Raw genomic sequence first — 15,762 nt, forward strand, 5'->3', positions numbered from 1 at the left:
AACATTCTCCCCCTTCGCTGCCCGCAGAGGTCTCCTGCCATAGTGGATGAAGCAAGGAAGATGGACGATGCCAAGCCAAGAAGTTCCCTGATGGATTTCATTAAACGTAACCAACGGACCCCGCAAAGCCCTGGGGCGGGGTGGGGGACTACTTGCTTGAGCTGAGGGTCAGGGGGTGCCCCAGCTCATGTGGTGTGGTGTGTGGTAAGTGGCAGTAAGAGCAGGTGGTCCCATCTCTCAGGAGGGGTCCTGCCAGGGGTCCTGGTGCCTGCTTCTGTGCAGGTTCCAAGAGACTCAGATGTAAGCAGAGTCAGCCCCGCTTCCCAGCCCCGGCCCCCGCGTTCTCTCCCCTCCTTTCACACGGAGGTGGCTGTCATGTGGGAAGGAGTTTCCTGGTGTTAGCTCTATTTCTAGCCAGGCTTTGCCTGATATCTTCTCGGCACACCCTCACTTTACTTAGCCCGTGAGCATGTCGAGTGGGAGTCGGGCAGCTGCCGTGCCTCCGGCCACTGAACATCTTGGTGCCTTAGATCTGCCCTGAGGAAGACAGGAGGGCTGCCTAGAGGAAGAGGAAGGGCAGTGACTAGTCCCAACGTAGCCCTGTGATGACTGCCATGAGGGCCCGGCCCTGACAGTGTCTGTTTGCAGGCTTCCCCCGTATCTTCCTGAGGCTGCTGATGAACCCACTCTTCATGCTGGTGGTCCTGGCCCAGTGCACCTTCTCCTCGGTCATTGCGGGCCTCTCCACCTTCCTCAACAAGTTTCTAGAGAAGCAGTATGGCGCCTCCGCGGCCTACGCCAACTTCCTCATTGGTGAGTCCTGGAGGGTGGGTGCTACAGGGGCTGGGGGACCCTGCCTGGGCCCAGCCTCCGGGAGCAGCTGGACCCTCCTCCACCCATCCAGGGAGGGGCGAGTTCAGACGGGACACAGACAAGAGCCAGAGGAAAGAATTTTAAGGACATTTTTCCTGGTTAGCAATCTAGAATGTTCTTGGCAGATCTCTGGGACCCCCATCATTCCAGGCAGGGATGGGTGTAGGCTAGGGTCTGCCTTCCTCCCCGTCAGAGGGGCTGGAAGTCTGACAGCCTCCCAAAAGCCCTGACATCATCAGGGGCAACAGAGGAAAGAGAGAAGCTAGAATTTGAGGTTAGGCAAAATGCCTTGTGGGTTTTTTCCCTTCTTCACCAAGGAACTGAATGCATTCACCTGGGTAAGGAATATGTGGCCCAGTGATTCTCCACCCTGGCTGCACTTTGGGATCCCCTGGACAACTTAAAAAAAAATACAGACGCCCAGGCTCCATGCTCAGTCCCTGAAAGCGCAGTCTCTGGGTAGGGCCCAGCACTGGTGTTTTGTGCAGCTGAGGTTGAGAAGTCCTGACGTGGTCCCACTAAGCACCAAAGTGAACTACTGAGCCCAATCTACAGGGGAGCCTGGCCATGAGGAAGTGGCAAGGTGGTCAAGGCCTTGGCCGTGACCTCATCCCTTTAGCCTTCAGTTACCAGCTAGCACATTAGACAGGGGCACCACCGTGGGACCCATGTGGTCACAGTGAGAATGTAATGAGGGGCCAGGTAATGAAAGGTGCTTAATAAATGCACCATCAACCCACCTCCCTCTGGCTGCAAGGACTCACTTGTTTCTTTATTCTTTGCACAAGCAGGGCAATGTGCTCGATGTGCCGGCAAACAGGAAGCGCTCATTTAATGTCAGCTAGTACCATTGCAATTGAACGTATCAAATGTTCCTTCAAAGAGCCATGACCCTTGTCCATAGTTCAGCCCAGTGTCATGGTCCTGCCCCCAATCCCAGTCCTGTGCACCCAGACAGCTTCTCTTTTTCTGTAGGTGCTGTGAACCTTCCTGCTGCGGCGCTGGGAATGCTGTTTGGAGGAATCCTCATGAAGCGTTTTGTTTTCTCTCTGCAAGCCATTCCCCGAGTGGCTGCCACCATCATCACCATCTCCATGGTCCTTTGCACCCCGCTGTTCTTCATGGGATGCTCCACCCCCACTGTAGAGGGTGTCTATCCCCCCAGGTAATGGGAATGAGAGGTGAGAAGATCCCCGTTGCTGAGGCCAGAGCCTGGATTTGGCTGCCATCCTCTTCCTTTCTGCTTCTTCAACTCTCTGCTCTCCTTTTCCCTTTTTGACCTAACCGTTTATGCGGCAACGTAGAAAATGAGGTCTTGAATCGCATGCTCAGTTATGAGAAGAAATCAGAGGGTTCTAGTGGGCCACCAGCCATTGGGATCAGGGCTCTGTTTTTTTAAGGAGCACCAAAAACTAATTAGTTTGGTTTCAGGATGAATCTGTAGGGCCGTAAGCCTCAGGAACCAGGAAATAAGCTGTGTTTAGCATCCGCTCTGTGCCGGCTACAATTACAAAGTCTTCTTGAGCTGCTGAAGAAAGATGAGAGAAGGGACTTGAAAAGATCTGGGAAAGAACAATGAAAGCAATGGCAGAAACCAAAGATTAGGGCAGGTGAGGAAGAGGGCAGGTAAAGTATACCTGTCAGATGGAATAAAGCAACCCGGCCCCAAGTTTGAAGTCTGGCTTCATGTTTAGCAAGAGCTGTAGGGGCCCGTGAGGGGAGGGTGCCGAGCAAGGAGCGTGTACTTTCTCCTGGGTGCCCCTTCCAACCACCTCTTCTTTTAGGTCTTGCCTAATGAGATTGCAACAGTTGGAGGAACTACCTTTCAGCACTCATGTTTTCTCTTTTTCTTTGCGATACCCTCGTTTGTCTTTGGTGGGTCAAGGAGAGGAGGGGTGTGAGGGAAGGGAGGATTGCTCAGGGCAAACTCCCACCGGGTTTGTATTGTTCTGCAAGCTGACTATGGATTGAGAGAAGCTGAGAAGACTTTGAGACTAGGAGCCTTTTTATTTTTTCAAAGATTTATTTATTTAGGGACACCTGGGTGGCTCAGCCAGTGAAGCATCTGCCTTCAGCTCAGGCCATGATCCCAGAGTCCTGGGATGGAGCCCTGCCTTGGCCTCCCTGCTCAGCGGGAAGCCTGCTTCTCCCTTCGCCCCTCCCCCTGCTTCTGCTCTCTCTCTCAAATAAATAAATGAAATCCTTTCTAAAAATTAAAAAAGATTTTTAAAGATTTCATTTATTTATTTGAGGGAGAGCAAGCAGGGGGAAGGGGAAGGAGATGCAGAAGGAATCTCTCTGCTGAGCGCGGAGCCCAACTTGGCTGGATCCTAAGACCCTGAGATCATGACCTGAGCTGAAATCGCGAGTCAGATGCCTAACTGACTGAGCCACCCAGGCGCTCCCCCCACCCTGTGGGGAGTTTTTAGCACAGGGCTTTGTCCTCAGACTGGGGTGAGTTCTAGCACAGGGCTTTGTAGCTGGTAAAAGTCACTTTTCTAATCTTCAGTGTTCTCATCACAAAAGGGACATGATTAATTGTCGAATTGCCACGACGGCAGCATGAAAAGTCTTGGGCACTATGCCTGGCACATAAGAGATACCCCATTAATGTTAACCATCAGCAGTGTGATTCTTTCAGCAGAGCCCTGATCGGTGATTTGTCAGCCTATCCAACCCCCCCCCCCCCCCGAGAGCAATCGTGAATGTCAGATGAGGAGGAATGGTGGGAATGGTGAGATCAGCTGGTGAAACCCCCTGGATTGTAGTGCAGGGGGGAATGCAGGGACCAGGGGCCCCAGTCTTCCCTCACCCCAAGCCTGGGTGGAAGAGGAGTGAAGGGAAGTATTGCCTGTGACTTTGGTGTAGCATCTGCCGTCTCTTTCATTGGAGTCCTGGTTGGTTGGTTGGTTGGTTGGTTGGTTGTCTTAATGCCCCTCTGCGGTGTGGGGTTTGCTGACCACGTCCTCCTGGCAGCAGTTGGTGATGCCATGAGCACTGACCAAGCCGTCAATGTACCATTGGCTCCAATAAGCATAATTTAGATCCCAGGGTGGCGCTGGCCCGAGACAAACGGAGACGCACAGGCACACTAACCAGACGGGGAACTCACACTGGGCTGGCGTAGGGAGGTTTTTCTTTTGCTCTTGCTTTGTTTGATTCCCCATTTCCTGTTTTGCTGGCAGGACATCAAGTTCTATACATCCGCAGTTTTCCTCTTGCCACAGGCACTGCTCGTGCCCAGATTCCGTCTTCCACCCAGTGTGCGGAGACAACGGAGTTGAGTACCTCTCACCGTGCCAGGCCGGCTGCAGCGGCATCAACATCAGCTCCATGACCTCCAAGCAGCTGGTAAGGGCAGGAGAGGCCCCACTGGGGTCTCTGTGCTCAGCACAGGCCCTCACAGACTGCTCCTCAGCACCAGGATGGGCAGAATGCCACCCAAGCCACACTCGATCCCAGCCTCGTGGCCTCTGCGCCACACCCGCCCGCTCTCTACCTCCCCTTCCCTAAGGTCATGACCAGATGCCTACAGCCCAAAGTCAATTAAATATTGGCCGATGTTCAAAAAAATGCACATTCCTGAGGCCCAACAATGCTCAGAGCAGAAATGAGCCAAAGCACTCCTTCGGCTGACGCCTTTGAGTCTCATCCTGACGGATCCTAAGGGACAGCGCTGGGTTCTGCATCCTGGCTGTGTGGGAAGCCACAAGAACAGGCCCAGAGGAATCGAGATCTATGATTAGAACCTGGAAGCGCGATCTAGGGCATTTGGTCGAACCTCTCAGCCCCGACATGTGTATAGCCTTACAACTGGTCTGAAGTCATGCAGCTACTTGGGGGCAGATGTGAGACTAGAACCCAGGACCCTGCCTCAGTCTGGGGCACGTCTGTTCAAGGTCGTGAAACTCCTGGCCACCAGACTTGACTTGCACAGCCCGCATTCACTGGGTCCACAAGGTGAGGTTCTACCAGCCTTCTAGGGCTAAGGCTCCTGGCTTCTAGGGTCAGCCAGAAGCAAATCAAGTTCAGACACCTATTTGGTTATTCAACAAATACTTAGTGACCAGCCAGCACAGCCACAGGTGTGAGGTCTCAGTGGTGAACCCATCAGACAAGGTCCCTGCTCTCGTCGAGTTTTCATTCTAGCAAATAAATGTACAAGGTAATCTTAGAATGTAACCCATGCTGTGGAGAGACTTACTGACTAGCCTCTCTGGTTCCTGGGGGCCTCCCTGAGGAGGTGACGTTAGAACTGAACAACCAGAAGAAGAAAACCCTAGGAAGGCCTGGACGTGAAGCCTTCCAGGGAAAGGAACGGCAAGTGCAGGGCCCAAGGACATGACAGAGCCGGGCACAGGAGAAAGCTGAGAAGGCCAGGGTTAGCGCTGAGAGCCATGCCACACCCAGGCCAAGGCTGGGCAGGCTGGGCCTAGGAGCTGGATGTGCCTTTTCCTGAGAGCAGTGGGAAGTCTGTGCAGTTCTGCTAGAAATGAAATGCCCTAAGGAAAAGAACGTGCCTCATTCCCTTAAGCCCGTGTGGAGGCCATGGACAAGACGGGGCCGCCACTTTAGCCTCCTCCTCCAAGAGGACTGGGCAGGGCTGTTCTCACAGCCACCTTCATCGGCAGAGGGAGGACAAAGAGTACAAACAAGATGGTCTCTCCATTGCCTTCTAGTCAGAGGAGCCTGTGGCGGCTTTTGTGGTTTTCTTATCTTTATTTACTTCCGTCTGACTCATCTACTTCCAGAAATTATCTTGACAGGTTTCCCAAAATAGCACAAATCCATTCTCAAGAAAAGACAGTAGATTATAAACAGAAAAAAATGTATGCTAAAAAAACGCAGACTGAGAGAAATAACAGCTGTATTGTTTATGACTTATTTCTGAGCTTCCCAGTAGGCAAAATAAAGAGGGTGCGTAGTTTCTGCCGTCTGCCGGAAGAAAGCCTGCTAGCTGGTTAATTCCAGTCCTAGCCTTGTAACTACTGGGACATTGAAATGGTCGCAGGCCAGTCCATCAGATGCTGTGAGAAGAAAGGCGAACACCACCTGACGTGGGCAGTGGCCCCCAAAGCCAGTTGTATAAGAGTGCTGAACCGTATGAACTGTACGAACAGACCAGAGCCAGGGACTCTTTCCCTAGAGACCTTCATGGCCAGAAGCTCCTCTCAAGCAGGAAGCTCTGTCAAAGGCCTGACTGATGAAGAGTTCAGTGGATTCTGCTGGGTTCCCACTGATGTCTCCTGTTTGTACCGTTCTTGCTTTCCCTGTAAGAAGCACACAGACAGCAAAAACAACCACAGTGGCTGGGCACAGGGCAGCCCCATCACGGAGAGAGCCCTCCCCTCCCCACGCCAGTCCCCTGCTGGGTAGGCCCTGCCTGGCCATGGGATCCCCCCTGTCCTGATAAGGGTGGAACTGGGGAGGGGCCCCGCCCATGCTCCATGACCGGTTTCCATAAAGATGGTTTTGATGGCCCAAACAGCGGTCAGAGGTGGCATCCGTGGGCCACCTCAAAAACCTCACCGGGTCTGCTCTCCAGCCTCCACATGCATCATCGTCCAGCTCCCCAGACCCAAGGGACTCTCTGGCTGGAGCTGGTGCCGGCCTTTGAAGTGTGTGGCTGTGCAATGATGACAGCAGGTCTCCCCCTCCCTCTCCTTTCCAAGACGTATCTGAACTGCAGCTGTGTGACCGGGGCATCCGCTTCAGCCAAGACGGGACCGTGCCCCATCCCCTGTGCCCACTTCCTGCTCCCGGCCATCTTCCTCATCTCCTTCGTGGCCCTCATAGCCTGCATCTCTCACAACCCGCTCTACATGATGGTTCTGCGGTGAGTGCGCCTCTCCTTCCCCCACGCTGCCTGCCCTGCCTGCCTGATTCTGTCTCTCCTCCTTTCCTGCCACCAACAGAGACCCCATCCCCAGGAGAGCAGAGCCACAAAGGGCTGAGCCTCGAGGAAGCCAGGCTGCCTGGCTCCACACTGTGGACATGCCTGAAGATTCACTTATGTTTAAATCCTGAAAGAACTGAGAGGAAGGAAGAGAATTCAGGTAGATGCACAAAATTAAGGTGAAACAAACAAACAAAAATGTGGAAAGTTCCAGAGACAGAATGAGGGCTTTGAGAAAGGATGAAAATAAGAAAAGCTCAGTGTGCTAGGAGCCAGGACCAAGTTCTCAGGTCAGAAGAGAGAGGCTGGCCAAGGTGGGAGGGGAGAGCAGAGGTGTCCCATTACTGGAATGCTTCTGAGCTTTTGAGAGGGAATTGACCCTTCCTTCACCTCACCCTCTGCCAAAGAGAAAACAACATTTCAACCAAGTTCACCTAACCCACCCCTGCCCACCTTTTTTCTGTCCTCACCCTCCTTGAGAGCAGAGAGGGAAAAACACAGGACCTGGACGTCCAGTGCTAGGGTCAAAGACCCAGCTCAGCTGCGCACTTGTTGTATGTCCTGGGATGTTGCCGGCCTCCCTGAGTCTCAGTTTCCTCATTTATGAAAAGAGGTTCATGATATTGACCACAAAGGACTGGTATCAGGATTATCTGATAAATTGCTTTGTAAATATAAGGTACTCTGTATATTGGTTAATTATCACTGTTAACCAAATTCTAAGAATTATTAACAGCTAGCTAGGTGCCAATGGCCTATTTTTCCCAAAAGGCTAGGAGATAACAGAAGCAGCCACGTGTCAGGGCCTGGGATTTTACCCTGCTGACAAGTTAGCTTGCAAACTACCAAGCTCCTGTTTTTGTTACTATTTCGAGAATGCAGGCAGGAGATAGGAGCCTGGTGGTTCCAAGACAAAGGTCTATTACTCACAGGTGCATGCAAAGGGCAGGAACCTTGCATCATTCATCCTTGTGCCCAACATCCCACAGGGTGACCTGGAGGACCCAGGTGTATGCTTCCCACACAGTGAGCTCCTGTCATGGTAAGGAACACTGAGCTTGAGAAAGCCACCACCTACGTAGACCAAGCCTGCTCTTGGTCTAGCGTAAGGTTTTACCCCATGCCTCCGGGTTGCTTACTGCAACCACAAGCCTGAGAAGTGGCCCGGGAAAAGAGTAGTCAGAATTTTGTGTTCTTAGCACATTCCACAGGAGCGAGTGGGGCTGCTCAGAGCCCCAGCATGTTACCCTTCCCGACACCATCAGCACCCTCTTTCTGTCCCTCCCCACCCTGTGCCTTCCAAGCGCCGGTGCTTTCATCCAAGACCTTGAGTGGGGTTACATCTTGCACCTGGACCAGATAGGCCATGGTGGACCCTGTAACCCCAAGAAATATCATGGGTGGCCATGACAAGGAGAGGGAACAGGATAAGGACATTTCACAGGGAAGTTCCTGAGCAGCGGGTAAGGGGCAGTCCCTGTCAGTCGGCCTCCCAGAGGGCTCCATCAAGCCCCAGGGCTGGGGAAGGAAGAGCATCCTTTCAACCACAGGACGGGCTTTCCTAGAAAACCTCTCCCTTCTAAGTCTGATCAAGGGTTGGAGCGAAACGGAAGAGGCCCCTGGATCCCAAAATGGTTTAAAGATAGATCCCACTGGGAAAGATGAGAGAATGGAAGCTATTTAGTGTGGAGAAGGTGAGGCTTCAAGAGGACCTTGTAGGTGACCCAAGTGTTATTTGTACCCTGGCCCCTAACCAGATGTAGAAATACAGGCTGGGAGGGAAGGTTCACCAGAAATTTGGAAGGAGACAGAGGACCAAATGCCAGAGTTAGTTCACAGCCGATGAGGGCAGACACCAGAAGGGGCTCAAGCTGTTCACCAGAAACCAAACTGGGGTACCCAAGCCGCGTTCAGTCCAGAATCTAGGGGAGTCTGCTCAGGGACAATAACTGGGACTATTATGAACTTGGGCCACTGGAGGAAACTGTGGGCATAAAGGGAGTATCCATTAGATTGAGATTTGAGGAAGTTTCATGGGCAGGGGGTTCTGAATGGGCTGTCCTTCAGAGGACCTGGAAGAGGGCCCTTTTCCATATTGCTAGCAGGAGTGTGGGGCCAGAACAAAATGTGTGCAGAGACCTGGACATTACTTCTGAGTTCCCTTCCTTGATGTCCCTTCCACCCCAAAAGCCCTTCCCCATGGCACCCACCCCCCAGGAGTGTGGGTGTTCAGAGCAGGAGAAGCCTAGTGCCTCTGTAGGCCACCTCCTGGCTCCCCACCTTGTGGATGGGGTTTCCCTCTCTGTCCCCTGCCCAGCTGGGATGGCAGGGCCTGGCAATACCACCGCCAGATAGCTTCCCTGTCTTTCTTTGAATCTCCTTCCTCAGCTGAACACTTGTCCTCTCTTGAGGGAAGAAGGGTAGGGACAAGGGTAGGGACAAGACCAGCTCTGTCATTTGCAGGACCCAGCGCAAATTGAAAATGAGAGGCTCCTGGTTCCAAAATTATTAAGAATTTCAAGACAGCCACAGCAGAACATTAAATCCAGCCTGGGGCCTTTCTGAGGACAGGGCCCTGGGGGGCAGCACAGGCCACATGCCCACAAAGCTGGCCCCTCGGTAAAGGATTTTTTCAGTTGCACACAGAAGCCTAGGGCCCAGGGGCCTTAATTACACTTTCATCGGGGCTGTCTTTATTGCTATTCACACTCCACGGGAGTTGTTCAGACCAGCTGCTGTGAACACACCCTTTCCCATCCTTCTCTCCATTCCCAGCCTCTTCTGCCCTCTGCCTCTTGAAGGGGGCAGGGGCAACCCTAAAAACCACAAGACCAGAGGCTCTCAAATTTGACTGTGCAACAGAATCTTCTGAAGGGCTTCCTAAAGCACAGATGGCTGGGCACCACCCCAGGGGACCTGATTCTCAGGTCTAAGGTAGGGCCTGAGAATCTGCATTCCTAATGAGTTCCCAGGGGGCTCACGCCACTGTCCCAGCGACTACGCTTTGAGAACCACCAATTCCAACAATAGGAGCACTCGGCCGGGGTGAACCCAGCCAGCCAGGTGGCTGTCGGGCCATTTGAGGGGAGGTTCTGGCTGGCTCTGCAGCAGGCTGCCCCGACTGAGCCAAGGCACATCCCCGAGTCCTCTGGCTCCTGACTCTTCCTATTTTCCTTTTCAGTGTGGTGAACCAGGACGAAAAGTCATTTGCCATCGGGGTACAGTTCTTGTTGATGCGCCTGCTGGGTAAGTGTCTGAGATGCCCCCTTCCTTCCTGAGGAGGGGCTCCAAGCCATGGGGGGGCGGGGCTGCGAGGGGCAGGCGTGGGGGAAACCCTGTCTCATCTCTGCTGTAAGGAGAGGCAGTGCATCATCAACACGTCAGCAAAGGCCGAGACCCTATATGGGCAGTTTCCCCGTTACTTGAGGTTAGGAAAGATTCCATCTATGGCATTAATTCCAAACAAAACTATGTAAGAAAAATGAAGAGTGGACCCAGCTGAGGATACCTAATAAAGAATTGAACGCAGGTATTTTTTTCATCTTTCTCCAAGAACTGGCTGTAGGAACAAACCCCTGCATTCCTGTCCCAGCCAGAACAGCAGTTGAGCCTGGCCCTGGCTTCCCTCCCACTTTAGAGAACTCACTCCTCCTGCCTCTATTCAGCAAGTGTTTCCCGGTGTGGGGCCCTCTGCCGGCAAACCCAGCCTACACTCAAGCAGCCCAGAGACCACGTGAAATGGAGCCCTGCCTGGGGGGAGCTGGGAACACCGGGCCCTCCCTGGGGGCGTGGGGGGGGGGGCGCGTGTGTGCCCCTCACTGACCCTCTCCCGGAGGCTCAGGCCGGACCAGGCCTTCGAGACCCACGCAGGCCGTGGCATGCAGACTCTTGCAGGGCCTGGTAAGCCAAGTAAAGGGACTACGCGCAACTGAGTATTGATTCAGGATGCAGCAGGTGCACACAGCAGCGGGGAGCTCGGCAGCAACCCGGGAAGGACTTCAGTCACTGTTATAGGGTCCTGGCTGCCCTCCAGTGCTGAAATCCCTCCTGCAGAGCCCGCCGTGCCTTATTATCCAGGAGCCAGGCTGCACTTGGCCCTCCAGCAGCTTCCCTGATGCTTCTGGGCTGTGTTGGTGATGTCCCTCCTGGGGCCTGCTGAGCCACAACCTTTGCAGGGCCTCTCCCACGGAGGCTAGGTGGGGCGTGCAGATGATGACTGAACCAGTCTTTTCCACGGGATTTCTCAGCCTCGGGCCCCTGGCTGCCCTCATACCAGCACCGCCCCTTCAGAGCCTGCTGCTCGGGCCTGTATTACCAGCGTGGAGGACGCAGGGCAGCGAGCTCTGCCATGTCTTGGTGGCTGAGGCATCATCACGGCTCCTTCTTACCACACAGCACTCATGTGTAGCTCGCTCTGAGACCTCAGCTGGGAAGGAAGCCCCGCGTTGCGCCCAGCGCAGCCAGTGGCCCGGATGGGCCTCGAAGAGCTTCTCCCAGCCACCTGGGAAACAACCACTGTCCCACCACTCACGGCAGCTGCCGCCTTTTTTTTTTGGTCCCTTGAGCTCAGACAACTCGATATGGGATCACAGTTAGAAAATCCGGGCTAGAGGCCTTCCATTCATCACCCAAGAACGCAATCGCACTGTGGGGTAGAAGGCAGGATTTCCCATGGATAAAACACAGCAAGTTTAAAATTACCCACCAGGACTTGGCCAGTAATGTTTCTGGACTTATTTTACTAAGTAGGAATTTTTTATTACTATTACTTTATTTATTACTATTATTTTATTATATTATATTATATTATTACCGTTATTTTACTACTATTATTTACTATGTTGGTGGACAATCCCCTTGGCCAGTTTCCATGTTCTGCTTAGCCAGAGACTCTGAAGTGAGCAGGGTCTGAGAAGAGAGGCTGGTTCTTGAAGGTTCCCAGTTATGGGTGGAGCCACAGGCAGATCTCCTCTTTCATTCCTCCTGAAGCAGCTTCTCTCAGGATCCTCCACAGGGTTGGCCAGGCTGTTCTGAGCGCCGTGGTTCAGGGTGTGGATCCTGGACAAAGTCCTCCCTAGTCCAGTGACTGCCTAGAACTGTAGCTAACAATACAGGGGTCATTCTGAATACTTAACAGCAGGAAGGCCTCTAGAGCCTCTGCTAGATCGGGTCTCACCACTCAACTGTGGGGAAGTTCAGGGAGCTGGGGGAGAGACTCTGAGCAGCCAGGGTGTCCGGGGTCTTCCGGGGGCATTGTCTACGGCAGCAGGCAGCCTGGTGTCCTGGAAGAGCATGGGCTTCGAGGAAACAAGGATTCAAAGGCCAGCCCCAACCCTCTTGGCTCTGAGAGCGTGAGCTAGCCATGCTGCCCACCTTCCTCCTCCTTAGAACGAGGGCACCCACCCACCTCCAGGCCCTGTGAGGACATGAGGAGTCATTGCCCTCTGGAGACCCCTGCCACCCTGTGGAAGTCAGCATCTCTCCACTTGAGGCCAATCCAGTGTGAGAACTGTGTTGTCTGTCTGAGCTGGCAGCTAAGTGACCTCTGTGACTCACTGCCCTGAAAGGATGGCTCAGGTCTCTTTTCTCTCCTAAGCCTCTAGGGAAAGAGAAATTCAGGCTTCCCAGAAAGCTATTTGGCTGTCCAGAGGCACTGCAGTTCCCGGGGGGTGGGGCGGAGCCGCTCTCATTCATGGGAACATGCGGGGGCACTGGGGGCAGGGACTCGCCCCCCACCCTGCCAGGCACCTCCACCTGCAGCTCTGTGTAACCTGGGCTCTCTGAACTCTCTTCCCGCGGACGCCAGCCTGGCTGCCCTCTCCAGCCCTCTACGGCCTCACCATCGACCACTCGTGCATCCGGTGGAGCTCGCAGTGCTCAGGGAGGCGGGGGGCCTGTGCGTACTATGACAACGATGCTCTCCGAGACAGGTGAGGGCCCCGCATGCCCCCATGGCCCGGGTGGTAATGGATCCTTCCCTGAGTGGTGACAGCATAGTCCCTGGGCCACTGCCCTTCCTGATGGCCCTGACCCTGGGACATGGACCACGGAGCCGCCGTGCCCCCTCACTGTTGCATCTCCTCCTGCCCCCCAGGTACCTGGGCCTGCAGGTGGGCTACAAGGCGCTGGGCGTGCTGCTGCTCTTGTTCATCAGCTGGCGGGTGAAGAAGAACAAGGAGTACAACGTGCAGGAGAAGGCTGCGGGCCTCATCTGACCCTTGACCCTAGGCCAGTCACTGCCTGCTCCAGAAAGTGGACCCTGCCCCCCACACCTGTCTGTATTTACTAATGTTAACATATCATTTCCGTTTTTTTTTTAAATAAGAGAAAACCCCAGTCACCATTTGCCCTCCCTGCCTCCCCTTCACCTCTCTCCCCCACCAGGATTCCTTAGGTCCACTGTGTACCTGGGCTGGATGGGCACTGGACTGGAGGGCCAGGACTTCTCAGCTCCTTGGGAGGCGGCCCTGTGCCCAGGATCTCCTGGGTGCTGGATCTCCCAGCAGGGATGCAGCCCCTGCCCCCACCCCAGCGTTGTGGGGAAGGCTTGGTTTCCTAAGAGGAGAGAGCAAAGCATTATCTCCCCAGAGCGAAAGGGAGAGGGCTGGGTTATGGTTAACAGCCAGAGGCAGGCTAGCAGAGGGAGGGGCTTGGCTGTAACCCCCTTTGTGTCTTGGTTCAGCATCAGCACAGAACCGGGGAGGGACTGGCCTCCTTCCCCTCAGATCTTTGCTTCCTACCCCAAAAGGCCATTTTGGAAGCTGCCATGTTGGGAAGGAATCTGGTCAGCCGATCCCCTCTCAGGTACCACACCCTCAGGCACCAGAGCAGAGACCAAGATACCCCGAGAGTGGGTCATCCACATGCTGTTCCTCTTAACTAGCTCCTTCTGTGCTAAGAAAGCGACATCATGGTGAAGACCCAAGGAGGGCTGTGAAGTGGTCAGGAGCCCAACCTCCCTCACCCTCTATGTGAGGACGAGACTGCTCAACTCAGAGTGACGGGAAGACCCTTCCGAGTTTCCTTGGGAGTGGATGAGGTGGCCGCTCATGGGCTTCCCTGCTGGACCTCGCCCTGTGTGCCGAAGAGTAAAGACAGGCAGTCTGAGATGTCAACAGAGCAGGCAGTGAAGCTGGGGGGTGGCGTCAAGGGCTGCTGAGCTGGATGGCGAGTCTGTGAAACAGAAGCCGGGGTGGTTGGCTTCTCTGGCTCCAGACACGCCTGTGTTCATCAATATGTTCTCAGCCTCCCCTCACTGCCCCTCCAGGGCCCGGGGTCAAGCGACCCCACTGCTGTGTGGTGAAGGTTCGGAATTAGGTGTCCACAATGGAGGCCTTTCATCAAGTATTATATTTATTGCAGACCAGCTTTGTGCAAGGCAGCGCCAAACACGGCTTTCCACTGGGCTTTCCTAGGAGCTCCCCCTCCCTCCCTCCATCCACACGGGGCCTTCTCCCAGAATGTGCTCGGTGGGCAGCAGCAGGGGAGACCCAGCACAAACCCAGAGACTGTCAACAGGATCTTGACCATCTGTGTCCCACCAGAGGGCCCTAGCACCTGGCCCTTTGCCAGACAGAGATCTGGCTCACCACGTCCTCTGGAGCAGATGGAACTGGTTATTGCCACACATGGCCCCCTGAGTGCCGCTCCTCTTGGAAGAACCCTCCAGAAGCCATCTCTGGAAAAGACTCATGGGGTGGTAAGCCAAAATTGTATGCCAGTGGCCAAACTGCTGTGAGACTGAAGTCTTTGTGAAAGTCACACTGCTACACGTGGCCTTATTTCCAAAGATCTCACTCAGGAAGGGAGGCTCCATGCAACCTCCGGGGACAGTGACAGCATTTTAAGACGGTTCTGCTTGGAAAATGGTTCCCTGTAAGTCATCCTGGTCCTCCTCTCTGTGATGTAACCAAATTCTGGAGGCACTGCCCTCAGCTGAGCTCACGAACAATGAATACCAACCTGCAGATTCTGGAAGACTGATTGCCCTCCCAAGGCTTTATTCTATTATGATGTTGCTATTAATATATTATAATTTTGCTATTGATATAACTCGGTCGTGAATTTGTAATGTCATCTGTATCCGTCATAGAACCTGCACTTTCTGGCTGGAGGAGGTGCCCATGCCACAACCACAGGGGCGCCTGGCCATGGGGATCGGAGGTAGCATGACTCCCCACCCATCAGTGTGGTTCAGAGCCGGCAGCAGGTGCTTGCTGGTCCTTCAGTGAAGTTCTGCAGACTACCATCAAAGGCCCACGGTGCCTTGAGTTCATATCTGCAGGTGGAGCGGAGCACCAATAGCTCAGTCCATGAGACAGATCAGCATTCATATCCTAATTGTCACTGGCCCCTCGGTCACAGCCATCCTACCCCTCCCCACGGCAAAGCTTTTCCCCTGACGGCCAGCAGAGACTATAATGGGGCCACCTTCATTTCAGTTCTAGAGCAAATGCTTCTAAGGCTGAGCAAACTTCCCGGAGGGCTGGACACTCACAGAGGATGTGGTTAAAACCCAGCTTCCCAACCCCTCCAGCCAGCCCCCGGGTCTATGGGAGTGGCTCCTGTCCCAGGCCCCTCCTGTGAGGCCGACATGGGGAGTCCCTACTCCTGGGTGGTGGGTCTTGAGTGCAGCGGAACCTTGGTGACCCCCACCTGTGCTTGGGCCGCTGAGAATTGAGACTCTGTGGGCCTTTGGTAGGTCAAAGACTTGGCAGGGGAAGGGGTGTCCGTTAATCGGATTCCCTGGGCCGCTGCAACCAGGAGCCGGTGGGCATGAAGAACAGAGCTCACTGTGCTGTGTTAAGTGCGTGCCACGTACTGAGAGTGCGAGTCTCACTCTCCCAGCTTGAGCGTGCGCAGACAATGGCACAATTATTCTCTGAATCAGTTAGGTTTGCTTTCTAGCTGTCATCCGGCCAGCTGGCTGGAAGGTTAGCGTCGACCCTCCTCAATGGTCTGGCCCCCAAAGACATCCACAGTCCCTTGGGTCC

At 54.2% G+C, this 15,762-nt stretch overlaps 1 protein-coding gene across 1 annotated transcript in view; it reads left to right on the top strand.

Annotated features, from left to right (window-relative positions):
* The window catches only part of SLCO2A1 (solute carrier organic anion transporter family member 2A1), an 81,025-nt gene extending 66,207 nt beyond the window's left edge, over positions 1 to 14,818 (top strand). The window contains exons 7-14 of the mRNA XM_046002980.1: positions 28 to 106; positions 649 to 813; positions 1,849 to 2,038; positions 4,059 to 4,224; positions 6,546 to 6,709; positions 9,951 to 10,015; positions 12,576 to 12,699; positions 12,864 to 14,818. Coding sequence (XP_045858936.1) covers positions 28 to 106; positions 649 to 813; positions 1,849 to 2,038; positions 4,059 to 4,224; positions 6,546 to 6,709; positions 9,951 to 10,015; positions 12,576 to 12,699; positions 12,864 to 12,984 — 1,074 coding nt within the window. The 3' untranslated portion in view covers positions 12,985 to 14,818. The remainder of the gene's footprint in view (positions 1 to 27; positions 107 to 648; positions 814 to 1,848; positions 2,039 to 4,058; positions 4,225 to 6,545; positions 6,710 to 9,950; positions 10,016 to 12,575; positions 12,700 to 12,863) is intronic.
* Positions 14,819 to 15,762: the final 944 nt, after the last annotated feature.

This window comes from Meles meles, chromosome 4 (genome assembly GCF_922984935.1).
Source record: "Meles meles chromosome 4, mMelMel3.1 paternal haplotype, whole genome shotgun sequence".
In the NCBI taxonomy this organism is placed as follows: Eukaryota; Metazoa; Chordata; class Mammalia; order Carnivora; family Mustelidae; genus Meles; species Meles meles.